Source organism: Trichomycterus rosablanca, chromosome 25, assembly GCF_030014385.1.
Source record: "Trichomycterus rosablanca isolate fTriRos1 chromosome 25, fTriRos1.hap1, whole genome shotgun sequence".
In the NCBI taxonomy this organism is placed as follows: domain Eukaryota; kingdom Metazoa; phylum Chordata; class Actinopteri; order Siluriformes; family Trichomycteridae; genus Trichomycterus; species Trichomycterus rosablanca.
The window spans coordinates 2141341-2158667 of NC_086012.1; the positions used below are offsets into that span (position 1 = coordinate 2141341).

The 17327-nt window shown below is 39.9% G+C and overlaps 3 protein-coding genes across 5 annotated transcripts in view; all 3 read right to left on the minus strand.

The window, feature by feature from the left end:
- LOC134302372 (syntaxin-1A-like) overlaps positions 1-6886 on the minus strand; it is a 31171-nt gene extending 24285 nt beyond the window's left edge. For all 3 annotated transcript variants that reach the window (XR_010007521.1, XM_062987452.1, XM_062987450.1), the window contains exons 1-2: positions 6742-6886; positions 1750-1827 (exon numbers count right to left, since the gene is read on the minus strand). Coding sequence is in view for 2 of the 3 variants with exons in the window: in XM_062987452.1 (XP_062843522.1) it covers positions 1750-1827; positions 6742-6771 (108 nt within the window). In the remaining variant the exon portion in view is untranslated. The remainder of the gene's footprint in view (positions 1-1749; positions 1828-6741) is intronic.
- A 1407-nt stretch (positions 6887-8293) lies between these two features.
- Positions 8294-13459, minus strand: bud23 (BUD23 rRNA methyltransferase and ribosome maturation factor). Its single transcript, XM_062987601.1, has 12 exons — positions 13306-13459; positions 12423-12460; positions 11993-12088; positions 11673-11755; positions 11486-11582; positions 11274-11370; positions 11129-11179; positions 10963-11048; positions 10290-10335; positions 9696-9757; positions 9158-9247; positions 8294-8610 (listed from the first exon to the last, which is right to left on the minus strand). The coding sequence occupies exons 1-12, from the start codon at positions 13351-13353 to the stop codon at positions 8556-8558; spliced, it is 849 nt and encodes a 282-aa protein (XP_062843671.1). The 5' UTR covers positions 13354-13459; the 3' UTR covers positions 8294-8555.
- A 1048-nt stretch (positions 13460-14507) lies between these two features.
- dnajc30b (DnaJ (Hsp40) homolog, subfamily C, member 30b) lies at positions 14508-16825 on the minus strand. Its single transcript, XM_062987706.1, has 2 exons — positions 16331-16825; positions 14508-15628 (listed from the first exon to the last, which is right to left on the minus strand). The coding sequence occupies exons 1-2, from the start codon at positions 16805-16807 to the stop codon at positions 15113-15115; spliced, it is 993 nt and encodes a 330-aa protein (XP_062843776.1). The 5' UTR covers positions 16808-16825; the 3' UTR covers positions 14508-15112.
- Between the last annotated feature and the right edge of the window lie 502 nt (positions 16826-17327).

Consider the following 17327-nt stretch of genomic DNA (forward strand, 5'->3'; position numbering starts at 1 on the left):
TTCCCAATATTAAAGTGCTTTACTGTCCTGCTGGCACCAATAGGTCAGCGCCAACATTTCTCTTCTGTTTACCTTTCTATAAAGCTGTACTTCTAAAAGTAAAACCCCAGATTGAGTACAACCTAAAAGCTGGGTGTCATCCAAGAACAGTTCTACCAGGGTCTGCCAGAAATAAGAAGCTGCTATGACACAGGTGACACTGTTCACAGTCAAGCCAGCTTTACATAAACATTAGCTGAAATGACTGCTATGCAAGAAATAAGCCCCGCCATCAAAATCAGCACATTAGGTTTGTTGCTATAATGTAGACAAGAAAAAAGCAGGAGCTGAAGTTTCTACACATTTAAGTTCAAGGCATGATGAAGCTCACCTGACTGTAGGTGCAATCAAACTAGCTTTTTTTTATATGGGCGAAGAGAACTCACCAACCTTATCAATCATAACATCTAATATCTAATATCTATCTATCTAAGTCTTTGTAATAATGTTTTAGAAGTTTCTACACCACCAAATTAATTATTGTTTAAGAATTTTGCCATTACAATTTTGAGTAAAAAAGTGTGCAGTCCAATCAGTCCAATTCAGTCACAGAAAAAAAACAGTTGCAGAATTACGAGATTGCCACAAATAAAACTGTATCTAAACTTTTGACTGTAACAGATGTATTTACAGTGAACAGCCTGCCATCGCAGAAATTAATGGTTTATTTTTGTCTTTGAGCTTCTCATCCATCACACAGATTGCTGAGCCATGGAGTGCACCTACACTGAGATCTTTCGGTAGAAAGTAAACACAACTTGAGCATTAATTAGAAAACCCTCAACAACAACAACAAACTCTCGAGCACTGGCCTCGTCTGAACCCCTTCTGAAATCGAGAGCATTCTAATTTGAAACGTCATTGCAGAAATGTTCTCCAGCTGTGGGAAACATCAGGGAGGGACGATCAGTCTGGTCTGGTCTGCCTGCTGTCTGTCACCCTGTCAAATCCACCCTTGAATTGCCAATTACCCATGAATCATTGAATGAATGGACAGTATAAATGCACTGTTTGACCCCAGCTGACGAAAGAACCGTATCTACAGGCGCACACTGGCACCCATGTGTTCTCTCTGTCTACTAAAAATACCAAGTTACTTTATCAGTCATTTCTAGGCTTTGCATATTTCATATATGCACTTGTTGTACTATAAAGGTAATATAAATAGGGCTGGTTTGACTGTTTCTATTTAAAAGTACGTTGCCAGGCTGAGATCTCGAGCTCTTGGGTTCGAATCCTATGCAGTGCTATAAATGGGGGTATATTTAAATCAGGATAATGCAAAACAGTTAAATAATGCTGAATATTTGGAAGCCTGGCCAGGAACCAAAAATCAAACATAATAATTTGATAATTCGGGTTTATTTAGATTTTACCTACCAATATAAAGATTAGAGGTAGACTCTTACACCTCTGTTAAACAGCTCCATTATAATCACATTATGTAAACTGTTCTCACAGAAGAACCTGCGCTGGTTTATTGTGTGGTGATGAAAGAAAAGTCAACAGGAAGTGGTTGTGGTTCTGTATGAATAGTATTGCACTGCTAAGTTATTTTTATCAGGTTTATTTTTATTGGTTATTTATGAGATGAAAAAGAAATGGCAGCAATCACTCACTCCACCTGTGTGTACGTTTATCTGACTTTTATTCTAGTTACCAGAATAACTTGATGTAAGTAAGAAAGTGTTTAAAATATTGAAACTGTACCTGCTCGAAGAACTCGTCCATGAAGCCTTTTTCCATTCCCACTGCCACCTCCTCCTCCTCCTCCTCAGTGTCCTTCCCCTGAGAGACAAATAACATCCAATTCACGACATTACTTCTATGTTCTTGATTCTACAGGGCACCACTTATCTTCATCTAAACACAGCAAACACTTCAGGAATCCAGCTAGTAAATAAAGTAAATAAATAAATGAATGAAGTGACATTTTTCTGAAGCTTTTCTGGGCGGTGCCAGGACTCAGTGTGACAATGACAAAATGACATTTCTCTAGGCAATGGTAGCTCAGCGATTAATGTACTAGACTAGTAATCAGAAGATTGCTGGTTCAAGCCCCACCACTAATAGGTTGGGCCCTTGAGTATTCTATATGATTCTTACTTGATTGAACTGTCTTTTATTAAATTTTATTTTCTACTTGGTCAGGATCATGGTGGGTCATGTTTCACCGGGACAAGCCACCAATCCATCGCAAAGCTTTGGTCATCCTCCGAAATAGCCAATCATGTCTATATAGACACCTGTCTTGTCAATAGCACTGCTAAGATTCTAGCGGAATAGATTTATTTGGAAATGGTAAAACCTTGCTAGAGTTGGCTGTCCAAACAAATTGGGTTTTTGGGCAACAAGATCATTGGTCGCATTGGTCAAGGAAGTAAGAATGAAGCAAACAGTCCATGTGAGTACGAAGGGCACTGTTGAGTAAAGGGGATATGGTCTGATTGGTACAAGTGGCAGTTATATTCATTAAAAAAGAAATCCACAACACAGTAAAAGTGTGCAAAAGCCAAGGGATCTAAATACTTTCTGAATTAGCCAGTGCACTACATCACTGTTTATTGGAACCTATACACAGCCACTTAGGGTAATTAACTGATCATTAGGCTCATACTAGAATGAACATTTATCTGCGTCTTAATGAAAAAGTAGTTCAGCAGCTCTGAGACCGCACTTAGCCCCAGCGGACATCGACTCCCTCCCTGTTGTTTGCAGCGCTCTAGGGAAGTGTGGTGCGGAGCCAATCTCCAACAGATCGCAACATGATTCATTCGTCTACAAGCCCTCTGGGACCCTCTGGGACCCTCTACAAGCCCACACAGGTCAAACGAAAACCTGCGGTCATGACTGTTTCACTTAGAGCAAATTGAATTAGCTACAATCAACACCCTTCAACCCAGATCAGCTAAATCCATAAAGATAAGGCAACAGGACGAGTGTTCAGGATTAGCCGTGTTCAGCTCAAGCATGAAATGATTTAGAAAGTCACGTCTTCAATTCCTCACACATATAAGATAAACGTGTTTCACCATCCTGTCCCTCTGCACCAGCTCGGCCATCTCGCTTTGCACGTGTAATGTAGTTGCCCAGGGAAACAGGGAATTATTTTTCCCACAGGAGCAACTAGATTTCAGTCTGAGAGGAAAATGTCATTAAGCCTGTAGTGGCCTGTAATGATGGAAAGCGGGCGAGGAGAGAGCGATGCTCCGTCGTTTACCGTTCCTTTCTCTCCCTCTGGATTTTCCATGGAGCGTTTCTCAGACCTGCGCTGAAATGTGTGGCGACACAAATCCAATTACTCTGCACTGACGTCCTTATTGTCTGGCAAAAAAGACCCCAGACTGTGGCATTTGCATCTTCATCAATCACCATCATCCCCTCCACAGTATGACATTTAGCCTCATGCTCAGCTGATGGAGGGAATCAGACACTGACCACAAAAACACTGCACACATTTTCTACATGGAATATGTGAGGCAGCACAGCTCTTATTTAATTTCAAATTCTAAATTTACAAATCAAAATAAGTGTTTATTATGCCAGTGCCAGCGAATAGCTCGCTTGACTTTAGGCAGAGGCACTTGAATAAGCCAGACGTTTTGAATGAGTTACAAGACAAACCAATGCCGACCGACTGTGACAATTCATTTCTATCTGTCTGTCCGTCCGTCCGTCCATCCATCTATCTATCTATCATCCATCCTCAGAACTTTTTTGTCTGACCAACAGACAAAAAAAGCAGCAGCAAGTAAAGTTGGACGCCAGTCACCTAATGGCTCCCATTAGTCTAGGATCACTAAACCAATTCATTTAAGGCTTGAGGAAAGCTCACGCTTATAAATTACAATTTTAGATGCAAATAATGCAGCACCGACTCGAATAAGAAACACATCAGAATCCACCTGCAAAAAAAAATACACTAGAAGGCAAATAATCACAACTACTGAAAGGTGTGTGGTGTGTGGAAGCATGACATGAAACTGTTATTAACTTGTCAGTTGGCACCAGGCTTTACTACAATCATCCTAAATCCTGCATCCGAAATTGCTCTACACAGCTATTCTGGCAAAAAGACGGTCAGACTCTGTGAAACGGCAGTATGGTATTAATATCGTATTTACAAATAACAGCCGTCTGGACTCAAGCTATTTTCTCTAGCTCTGCAATTACAAGGGGTAAAAATATAGTCCATATGACACCTGTACACTATAAGGCCAAATTATTTGGAGCTTTGAATAAATAGATGAATTGTTTACAAATTATTAATATAAAATAAATTATAAGCTTCCATCTTTAAAGCAACAGTTTGAAGAAAGCAGAAATGGACACAATCATGTAGTTGCTGTGCTCCTGAGTATGACAGATTACAGTGAACTGTAGTGGTATGAGGGAGGAGGAGTGAACTGCCCCCCTGGGACTAATTTACATAAATTGCTGCTGTTAAATGACTTCATTCCATTTCTGTCAGACACGTCACTATGTCTCACGGTCCCTCTACACCTCACTTCTGTCCCGTCCAAGAACTAAGGTCATTCAGTGCTTCTGACAGCAGCACACATACACGTACACACATATAAACATAAATCACCCTTGTGGAAAATGTAATTGCCTTAATGACTGCATGCTTGCAGCATGTTTAACAGCACCGACTGCAACTAAATATCTGTTATTTAATATTAGTCTTTCATATCAGTCACTATTTTTTGCACGAAATAAAACAAGAAGCCAGACAGATGCTGGTTTTCAAGCATGAACTGGTTATTTTAGGTAGACGGCAAAACTCATTGTTCCCTCAATAACTTTGAGTTGTCCAGACCAGGTCACAGCAAACCCATATTTTGTGAAATAATCTGTAAACTCTCAGTATGACAAATATCCAATAACAGATGCAATCAGAAAGGGGGCAGTTACTTTTTTACATCACAGATTACTGCTTAATACTTGAATATTCGTGTGCATGTAAGTAAGTGCACTAACCAACTCAAAAAGCCTACACATTACCACCTACTACCCACACACTTACACACAAACACAAAAACACAAACACTCTTGATCACGAGGAGGAACAGACCAAATAGTTTTTGTCCTAAACAGTCAATATCATAAAAAACACACAGCAGCCACGAGGAAAATCAGTCACGATGTCATTTCAAAAATCAATGTGTGTCACAGTGCCAACAGAGCGCCGTTTGGATTTCCAAAGGCCAGAGGGAAACCTGCTTTTGCCCCCTTATCAGTGAGACAGAACTGGACTGATGGTTGATATTTGTTCAGTCAAACAGACAGTCAATGATTTTCAAACGATCTTACAAATCTGTAGACAAAAACAGAGACTGCACTCCGAGCTGTGCAATCATTCTAGCACAGAGGTATCCAAAGCTTTATCTGGTCATCTGAAATAAACCTAGACTGGTCATTCATTGCAGAAACAATATTCAGTTATTATACTTATTTAAAACATGGAAAAACATTTATATTTTTTCATTTTCATTTACCCTTTATTAATATAAGGGTCACAGTGGGCCGTTACCACCTAAACACTAGGCTCAGGGGTGTATTCCTGACAGCCGAAACAGCCTAGCCATTGGGAGGGGCACTTCTCAGTGCTGATCCCAAGCCTGGATAGAAATAAGAGGGTTGTGTCAGGAAGGGCATCCGGCATAAAAACTGTGCCAAATAATGTTTGCATTATGATTGCATTTGATCCTCTTAAATGTGATCCAGACCTTAAACATGCCTGTACACTTAGATGATCTGCTGAGCCAAATTTCAAAGCTATAATAATAAAATGTGACTGCAAATGCAAAACGCTGGCACATATTTATGTCCAGACACAGCAGATGGTCACACCAGATGGATTTAACATTTCCGGTAGGCTACATTTAAAAAAATAAATAAGTAAATAAACCAGTGTACGTCTGTTGTTTGAGCAGGTTTGTCATTTATTTTTACACACCAGTGATAAATGAAAAGGAGTAGGGGAATGTTCTCCAGGGTTTGTCGTCCCCTTAGGTTGGGACAAATTAATACATGGGGCATAATAATAATAAGATGGAGCATGTGTCATTTTTTTTACTGGAGGGTAATGTGGTTTCTGTGTGGAGTTTGTATGTTCTCCCCGTGTCTGCATGGGTTTCCTCCGGGAGCTCCGGTTTCCTCCCACAGTCCAAAGATGTGCACATGAGGTGAATTGGACTGTGTTTGACATTAAATATGTGGCATTAAACTGATGAATCTTGTGTTACGAGTAACCAAAGTGTTTAAAACATGATGTTAAAATCCTAATAAATAAATAATAAATAAATTTGGGAGCTGAAGGTGTCGACTCTTATTAATGAGCCGAGTCATTTGGCACGACTCACTGAACAAAATGCGAAATTAGCCACATTAAGATTGTAGACAAACAGATCACACACGTTGCTTTAAATGGTCTTTTTTTTTGCCATGTGCGCATAGATGTGGTTAAAATCTGGAGAATAGGAGTATAAAACTGTCACATAAATCAGTCACGTTGTCTCATACTGATCTGATTACAAACAGGTTGAATTTTCCAATTAAATCTGATCGCATCAGAACTCGTTATTATCGCCCTATAATTAAGCACCACTTGCGCTCGAACCAGACGCGCAACTACAAACGCGACATAAGACATGAATAAAAGTCGCATTAGATCCTGTTATAAATATTCCAGGTACTTACATGCTTCAGTTCCTGTGTGCGGTCCTTCATATTTCTGAACTACCTCCAGCAGCGTTCCGTGCAGAAGACACGCTCAGCCCAGAACAATCCGAGCGCACCGTGTGTTTCGGGTGGGAGTGGGCTCGGAGCGGGCAGGGACTGGGCTTAAAGTGGGTTCGGAGTGGGCAGGGACTGGGCTTTAAGTGGGTTCGGAGTGGGCAGGGGGCGCGTCAAAGGAGCGTGGGATCTTTTTATTCAGCTCTGGTTCGAGAGGAAGGCGGGACACGGACAAGGTTGTGTCTCAAACCCTGTAATTGAAGTAAACGTGGAGATGTCACAACAGGTGATTCACTGTTAATAGGCCATTACGCGATAATACCCGTGTAATATACAATACGGGCAGCATATGGGCAGTGATAGCTCAGTGGTACTGGACTAGTAATCAGAAGTTTGCAGGTTCAAGCCCCACCACCACCAAGTTACCACTGTTGGACCCCTGAGCAAGGCCCTTAACCCTCAATTGCTCAAATCATGTTCAGTTGTAACTGTAAGTCGCTTTGGATAAAACCGTTAAAACTGCTAAAAGCCGAAAATGTAAATGTATTTATTATTTATTAGGATTTTAACATCATGTTTTCATGACAGGACAGGTAGTTACTGCTTACACAAGATTCATAATTTCAAGTTTAATGTCAAACACAGTCATGGACAATTTTGTATCTCCAATTCACCTCACTTGCATGTTTTTGGAACGTGGGAGGAACCCCACGCAGACATGGGGAGAACATGCAAACTCCACACAGAAAGGACCCACACCGCTCCACCTGCGAATCGAACCCTGGACCTTCTTGCTGTGAGGCGACAGTGCTACCCACCGCGCCACTGTGCCGCCCAAATGCACGATATTCGCTCAGTTATACTCATTTCCACTGACAGCTTTGTATTGGTCTGGATTTCGGTAAATGTGACGCCAATCCACATGCAAAGATGCGCCAACGCATCAATAATAACACAATGGGGAGAAACTCAGAGCACATGGTGGACTGGCTGAGGTGTGACGGAGTGTATCTGAAAAGCCCAGTGATGGATTGGCTCCGTTTTACTTTATGGTCCATTGTTTTCCTTTGAGGGTGGACTCATTGCAACCCTTGTCAAGATGAATTGGATGATGAAAATGTGTTTAAAATGAATGAAAAATGTGCATTAAATGCAGACCAATAATCCAAACATGTCCAATACCCCTCACTGCATCGTCAACCATTTGATCAGTTGACCAACTAAGACTCAATCCTGAACCTAAGTGTGCTTTTCTCTTCCAATTTGGTCATTTTAAGTCCCTATTCCCCTATACATGTGAAGTAGCTGGATGCTTCTTTACACCAGACAGAAGTTGAGTCAGCACCCTGACCAGACAGCGGGAGTTGCAGTAGAAGCAGTAATGAGGGGAAACCCTTTTTGACCTTCTGTTCCTCAGACACAGCCTATTACAGCCAGACCAGCAGCACACGGTCATAATTATCCAACTCTTCATTTTCAGTAAATAATAATTAGCTTGGAAACACCAAACAAAACAGAAAAGCAGCATGAGATTTTAATTTCACGACAAGGATTTTATGCTTTTAACGTTACAATAAAACATCCTGAAATTGTTTACAGGGTAAATAAAACCAGTCAGATGATTCATTTATCCCGACTAGTTTTGCCACATTTATTTATAAAGCTGTATGAAGTCTTTTATATGAGCCAGAGAACCAGAGCAGATCCACACGGCTAAAATCAAGTCCATCTGAACACACAGGTCTGATCCAGATGTAGCCCAAAACCACAGGGGGCTTTTAGAATCGAGGTCTTCTGTGGCGTCCGGTGTATTTCGTGTCCGCCCTTACCTCCCTGAAAAAGAACAGTGTGTGTCAACAGCCACAATGAAGCACTTTCCAAATCTACTCTGTATTCTCAGATGTATGTGGACACCCTGCTTAATTATTCATTTGTTTCAGCCACACCTACTGGTTGGGTGCATCTAAGTTCGTGGGAACAGGTTGAGGAATACTCTTTCCTGGTTCAGCCCATGTGCACAAAGCATGGTCCATAAGAACATGGTTTAATATGTTGTTTAGCTTGGAGGAACTCTAGAGGCCAACAATGCATTTTTTAAAATAAAGTTATCTTATTTAAGTGATGTGGATATTTTGCATATGCTTATTATACTGTATAATAATAACTACATTAATACTGTCAGGAAAAGCACTAAGATGTTGGCTGCATCTTTATTAATAATGATCATGTTAGGCAGCGCTTGTAATGAACTGCATCTGTTCACAATGTTCGTGCTACTCTTACTGTTCAATATTACACAAATAAGCCACATTTTACCATTAAAGCTTGTTGATTTTTTCATTTATAAGGGGTTAATATCATTAAAACCTGGAATACGTACTTGCCCTGGCGTCGTCTCCTCTCCTTTTTCTCCTTGATCCAGTCCTTGCTTTTCTTCGCTGACTTGCCCTTCATGTTTTTGAAGCGAGACCTATGATGAAAGACACGATCAAATTGCTCAAATAATTTATTTATTTACTTTTTTAATGCCATTTTTTCTCTTATGACTTACATCCAGGGCAGAAAAGCTTTGAGCGCGAGTTCTTTGTGTTTGTCAGGTTGCCTCCGACTTCACATGTAATTAATTTGTTTAGTCATTTAACCTCATCAAAACAACTTTACTGTTAGATGTATTCATGTCAGAGGGAGGAAAATCAGCCAGGGCGTGTCTACAGCCCGACTGAACTACTGCCCTCTGTCTCTGTCGGTCCACGTCCACTCAGAAAAGGCAAGACTTTAAACCTGCACTGAGTCGAGGACAAGACCCATCATCACAGCAATAAAGCTGAACGTCTTTCACAGGTTCTACTAATCGGAGCTCTTTACATGCTGTTAAATGAAACACACAGTGAACAGAAATGGAATGTGAAACACTGTACCTCTGTCCTGTGAACTGGGCCTGATTTGAAACATCTTTGTCCACAGTCTCAGACCCCAAACCCTTAAACACAGCAAACAAATTATAAGTTTGACTTTAACTGTTAACTGAAAAACAACCCATTAATTATTAAGGGAGCCAAAAAAAATGGACACACACTTAAATGAGTAATCCCACCATGTTCCCCTGATTTAACACCCCTGGACTTCTACCTATGGGGACCCTAAACGATGTGGTGTGTTATTACATTCATCCCTCTATGTTTGTATAAATGTATCCATTTGTTAAAGTGAGTATATTTTGCCCCCCACTGAATATTATCAGATCATCATATGTGGAATTTCCTATAATATCAACTTCAGTTTGACTCCCCGTGAGCCCAGGCTTGTGTGCAAATGGAGTCAGTATTCAGCACTAGTCACAGTCAACCTTGCTTAAATGTGTGATACACAATTCTGTTTTTAATTTATATTGAGAGGAAATTAATTGAAATGACCTTTTTAAACAGACAGCATGAATCAAACGACGACCCCGGTATCAGTTTTAGTTCATCGTTACTATCTCTATTATACAGAATGTGAAATGAATGACATACCTTGGGCAGGACACCGGACACGCCGGCAAACAGGCAGAGGAAGAATCTTTAAAAACAGTCACTCAGATAAGTAAGCATGACTTATGTTAGAATGGTTTTAATAAAGGCAAATGTATATATTACAATGCTTTTGTACTTCTTTATTTGCACTTCTTTATTAAGAGTTGCATGAGATTACAAAAATAATAATAAACTTTATTAAAAGCTGGTGACTTCTCTGTGCCCGTATAAATAAGGCTAGGTTGACTGAACATATTTAAAAGTACACAAGGCAGTGGTCTATTGACAAAGTCAGGAAGAATCCAAATTGTCTGCTTATACTTAAACATGAGTGACTCTGTCCACAGTTAAGCAAGCTTTATATCAACCTAAGATAAAAGGCTGTCATGCCAGAAATAAAAGCTTAACAGTGGACAGTGTCAATCATGTTCATATCAGACCTGGTGGTGGGTTTCAGATTACACCTGACTATGAAGAGGAGCAGGTTTTCAATTCCAACCTTGGTAAGAGTCATGTCATCTGTAATGAAAAACAGTCAAACTAGCCCTAATTACATCCCTTAAATGATGTATATGTTTCTCACCCAACAGATAAAAAATATTTCTTTTTTACATTTTAAAACCACCATAAACCATGTGTATGTGACTTGAACTGTAAAATGAACAGCACATACTTTTTGGCTTTGCTGCTGTTGGGGTAGTCGACCACCATGCCTCCTGTGAACCCTGCTCTCATGGCCTGAGTTGTGATCAGCTCCAGCTAAAAGAGAGAACAAGCTTAAGATCTGCCTGCACGGTACTCGGAACAGAATGTGTTAGTGTTTACCTGCATTAGATTACCTGTTCTGAATTTTCAGGATAAACCTGGAAAACCGCACGGGCACCTCTTACCTAAAATAATCCAATAACAAAGCAAAATGTACTAAGCAATCCAGCAAAAATAATAAATAATGTTAGTTATGATGTTAGTTAGAAGAGATTTTACCAGTGAGGAGTACAGTGTGCTGAAGAAGCTGTGGAGTCTCTTTGGTGGACTGTGTGTCTTTTTATCTGCATTACAGAGCCACTGCAAGGCTGAGATACTGAGAACATGAGACATTGATCATTTTTATTTCATTATTAAACAACAGCTTGTGAATTTAAAATACATATGCATTTTACACCAGGGTCTATTTCTAGGGTCTGTTTTTTTTTTACCTGATACAGCCATCGAAAGTGCCAGGTCGGAAAGGCATTCCTTGTCCCATGTCTCCTAGTACAAGATCTCCTTCAACTTCTCTGTCTATAGCAACATCTGACAAACAAATGAAAAATAATGGTTAAAAAAAAAAAAAAAAAAAAAAAAAGTGTACAATTATAGCTTGCTCAATACTGGCATACTTACCTAACATGGCAGTGCTGATGTCCACACCGACCCAGTAATGTCCTTCTTCTGATAAATAATCACCACTGAGCCCAGAGCCACAGCTGAGGAGATACAGGATACAGTAAAAATCACCTCAGTTATTAAACACACAATCATTTCCACAACAGTTGCTAACAGATGTAATAAATCAATTATATAAAGGTAACAATATGCTTCCAACAGTTTAGGGAACCCTTCCCTGTCCCAGAATGACTGTGCCCCTGTGCAGAAAGCAAACTCTATAAATACATGAAGAAAATCTTGATCTAAAGAAACTCCGGTGTCCTGCAGGTACATACCCGACATCCAGCAAATAGCACGGCTGATCTTCAGGTAGGCTCAGCAGCTCCAGCGCTCTTTCTGACATCTGAGTCTGGATCTCGATCATGCGAGAGCTTTACAGGACAAAAACCGTGTTAAACCACCACATGCGTAGCAACAAGTACAGTAAATAATTTATTTTCATTTATATTTATTCTAAATCATCATTCCACAACATCAGGGATCTGTATTGAGTACGGAGAGTCACACACTGATCTCCATTATTCCCCATCTCTGTGCAAGCGCCAGCAACCCCGTATCCGTTCTGTCCTCCTATCCGGCAGATGTTAGCCAATCATGTCTGCATGTAGGCGCCCAGCCAGACGATAGCAGAGCTGAGATATGACCTTTTAACTGGCATTTTAAATTCATTTTTTTGCATTCTTTTACATGTGATTAAACACTTACTTTTGAGAGTATTTCTTTGCTTCTTTCTCATTGTAGAACTGTAAATACAGAGATAAAACAAACACAAAGAGGAAAATTCTTAATGAATGAATAATTGCAGTTTGCTGGGTGATTTAAGTTACAAAAAAGCTTTTACAAGAAACTGGCTCCAGAGCGCTCCACCAATGCATGAAGTTGTTTAGAATTATGCCATTAACAGTGTGTTAACCGTGAGTTTTTACAGCTTTACACACACAAAAATTGTACTGTAATGCATTTGCATTGTATTATTTACTAATATCTACCATAATAACTTATATCAGCAAAGGCACTAAGCAAAACAAACTCACAACACACAATCATAATATTTAATGTGGTCTAACCGTACATCCTCTTTTCATTTGACATTTGGATTATTATATGGCCATGAAATTAAATAATTTTATAAATTAAATAAAAGGTTATGCCTTAATATTTATAAAGGACAAAGTACAAATGTAAAGTTCTAAGTCTTGGGTTGACAGACAGATTATTTATTTACATTTTCAGCAGTTAGCAGGACTCTTTTATTTTTATTTAAAGCGATTTACAGTACTGTGACAATATATGGTCTAAGCAATTATGGGTTAAGGGCCTTGCTCAAGGGCCCAACAGTGGCAACCTGGCAGTGGTGGGGATTGAACCAGCAACCTTTTGATTACTAGTCCAGTACCTTAACCGTTAGGCTACAACTGCCTATAACATTTATAACATTTAAATAACATGGTTGCATGATTACCCAAACCCAAAAACCCCATAATATGGTCACCCTATAACCTCCACCCTTCCATCCTGACTGTATGAACTCCTGAGACTGCTGAAGATCCCAACAGATCTGCCCACAAAACACCCAGGATTTACTCACCACCTCTGGAGGTGCCATGTGCTCCGGTCTGCGACAGCTAGAGGACATGTTTACTCTGATTAAGTTCCACTAAACCAGATCAGTAAAGCTCCCAAATGATCTGTTAGGATCACTAATAATCTGTCGGCTGATTTAATAGAATCAACAAGCACAAAACAACACACTGTGCACCCACGTGGCCTGCGCGATGACGTCAGATCCACGCGACATGAGTACTTCTTAAAGAGGAATGCTGTGGTTTAATAATGTGATCATAAAAAATCGTGTTCATTTAATTTAACGTGTTTCGTGTCATTAAACGGTCTGTTATAAAATCAGAATCTATTACAATGAGGTGTTTTGTGTGGATGGCAGAATTAAAAACGTGCAATTCCACCATCCCACCAACAGATGTCACCATTATCATTCATATTCGCTATTTGGTCACTAAACTGGTACCATACTGGTAAATTCCATACTGAACTAAATAGGCTTTTGTAGTATTCATTGCATACTACCCACGAATATAGTACATACTACTCAAGTAAATAAGGCAGAGTACTTAAGTATATACTGTATACTGATCAAGTATATAGTACAAACTGCATAATACTCAAGCATTTTCTACCCAAATATATAGTACATACTACTAAAGTATATACTGCATACACCCATGACTATTCTGTATATTTATTATTCTATATTCTGGTGTTTATTGGAGGTTAATACATACCTGATGGTTTACTGGTAAATACTTCTTCACACTGTCTGCATATTTACATAAATAGATCAGTAAAGTTCATTCATTCATAATCAGGCTTCACTTTCCATTACAGTAAAAATCCTTCATTTTTAATCCTTGATTCTATTTTTTTTCATGACTGTAGGCAGATTTAAGGGCACTTCAAAGTGGCCAACAACATATAACTGCAGAAATAATTGAATCCTAATTAAGGAACATCTTCACTTCATATTGCCCTTCTGAAGTCTTTTTTAAAGAAAAAAAAAAAACATAGTCTGTGTGGATGCCAGGCCAATCAATAGCACAGCTTTTGAGTTTCAAACCTGGATGTGTGGTAATCTTATTAAACCTTTATAGAAAGTTATGGAGTGCAGACAGTAAATAAGATCTACACTTTCTTTATTCACTCTCAAAGGGAGCTCCAACACCCCACCACCAATCGTTCAAGAAATTCAAGAATCATTCAAGAGACCCTCCTCAATACTAGCACCTTCAGATTAATTTATTGTTCTCATCACAAACTGATGGGTTACTGTCAGAAATCAAATGTGGCCAATAAAATGTAGACACATCTAATAATCACACCAATTCCTAACAGGTGTATAAAATCAGTTACTTAAAACTAATGATATGCAACAGCTGGGTGAAGTCTTTCTGTTTTAAGTATGATTGTCCTCCTCTGCGAGCTTGTGTGGGCTGACCAACACCACTGAACACCTTGATGATGAGTTGAAAAATCCTCATGAATTTCCAAACATTCCAATTTCATGTGAAAAGCCCTGTCAGAAGAGTAAAGCCTGTTATAGCTGCACATGGTTTTGGAATATTTCTGGCCATACAGAGTACCTCTAAAGTGCACTTAGGTAGTAAGTGTACCTGCTATGAGCAATCAAAGTTCATAAAATGGAAACAATGACAGGTAGCTTAGCTTCAAGCTCCACATCTACCAGGTTGCCACTATCGGGCCCTTGAGTAAGGCCCTTAAACCTCAATTGCTTGGACTGTATATGGTCACATTTGTAAGTCCGCTACATGCTGTAGTACGTTTATTAGGTGTAATTAATAAGTTAGGAGTTTAGTGTAATCTCAGGATTTTAGGCTGAACAGAATGGCGATCCCTAGAGCAAGCATAGCAGTGATCGTTATCTCCGTCAGCTTCTCCATCTTCCACTTCTGGAAATTCTCCTGCTGGCTCTGCCTGCGTAACTCTCTCCACCGGCGCATAACCTTCTCCCTCTCCAGCTGCTCACCATAGTGTGCGCGGTAAAATGCATCAAAGTCAAACATCGTCTTTCCACTTCCTGTCGTCGAGTTCGTGCCCGAGAATCTCTGCTTGTGCTTTTCGGAGCTGGCCGTGGTTCGAGGAGGTGCTTTGTCTTTGCGGGTCGAGGGTCTACCGGCGCTCTGAAGGTCAGACAGGCTCAGTATACCCCGATCGTACTTTCTCCTCAGGCTTACACTGCCCAGAACTGTGTAGGCTTCACTGATCTCTGTAAATCGGCGCACGGCCTCGTCGCTGCCTGCGTTCTTGTCGGGATGGTACCGAAAGCTCTGCCGATAATACGCAGTCTTGATCTGGGCTTGAGTGGCGTTTGGGGAAACCTGCAGAATGAAACATAGGATCTGTTTAAAGCCCTCTGGTTGTGTGTTAAGCTTTTTTATGTCTTTTGAACATCTCTGTGTCACTTTCTACTAGTTTTTAAGCTCGAGTGATGGTACTGATTTATTTAAACACCATCTTTAGAACTCCTTTGAGTCATTTAAAATCGACAGATATGTTGTTGGTGGAAGGAAATCACTAAAAGAAGGGCAAGCCCCAAATACATACACACACTCACACCAATACACTATGAAGCACCCCAAGGAATCCCATGTGGACAGGGGAGAACACATTCAAACTCATTACAAACAGTAACAAGAAGCAAGGGCTTAAATTTAAGGCATTCAGCAGATGCTTTATTTAAATCGACTTAGTTATGAATACATGGCAAGCAACTGGCAGCTAAGAATCTTACTCAGGGGCCCAATAGTGGCATCGTGACAGCGGTGGTACTTAAAGCAGGGAATTTTTTTAATTATTTAAAATCAAAACGACAATCTGAGTCATTCTGCAACTTCTGAATGTTTTTAGGAGGTGGGAAGAAACCGGAGGATCCAGATGAAAGACATGGAGAGAACATGTCAAACTCCATACAGAAAGGGGGGTCCAGGTTCCATGCTGTTTCGTGGCACACACTCTACCAGCTCTCTGAACTCTTTTGAAAATGGTCAGTAAATAATGAACACATTAGGATGTTTTTATACCTGTAGAATATCATAATATGCGGTTCTGGTCCGGTACAGCGGGGTGTCCGGTTTACCGTTCGTGCTGTAGCTGTGAGACCGGCTTGTGAACACGGTGTGAGCAGAACTCTGCGGTTCCTCTCTCGGTGACTGTAATGTACTGAAAGTCCTGCACAGTCCGGGGTGATGGGAGCATACAGGAGCATTTCTGCTGGTACCGATGAACCGAACAGAACCGAACCGATTCAAATGAGTCGAATCCTGAGCGAACGTATAGAAGACTGGGGATTGTTTTGATTCGTTCTGTTTACTGTCACTGCGGTGCTTCACCGGCTCCTCTAAACAACGTTTCCTAACTATTTCTTCATCGTCTTTAAATACACTCTTGTTATTTAATGTCGGAGTGAACCGCACACACAGATTCTCTGTTACATTTAAAACATAATAGCTTTTAAAAACAAAAACACCGGCTCTTAAATCACGACCGACCTCCGCCATTGCAGCTCGGGCGAGAAGGTGAAACATCCGCCCATGAGGCTATAAACCAATCGCTGCTAGTTCTGATCGGATCTGGTCATAGTTCTGTCAACCAGGGATATTTAATAAAGTTATAGTTGCTTTTCCCTTCATAAAATAAAAGCAATTTGATAAATATGTAAAAAGCTATTGAAGTTATTAATATGCTGAATACTTTAAATGCTAAATCTATTTTTTATTATGTAATAAAGGGTAAAAGTGTCAGTATAAGAGTTGTAGTGTGTAATGTGGGTTACACTTGATAAAATACAACTTGTTTTGGAGCAATTAAGATGAAAATTTTGCCTAATATGTGTCCAAACAATATCACACATACTCCTTTACATTTTTGTTTAAACAAAAAACGTTAAAAGAATGTTCATATAACGTTACACATTGAATTGAATATTTATCAATGTCATGTAACTTTTACAGAACGTTCTATTAACGTTATGGTGAGAACGTTTGCTCATAACATTAGGAGAACGTTTACATAACGTTA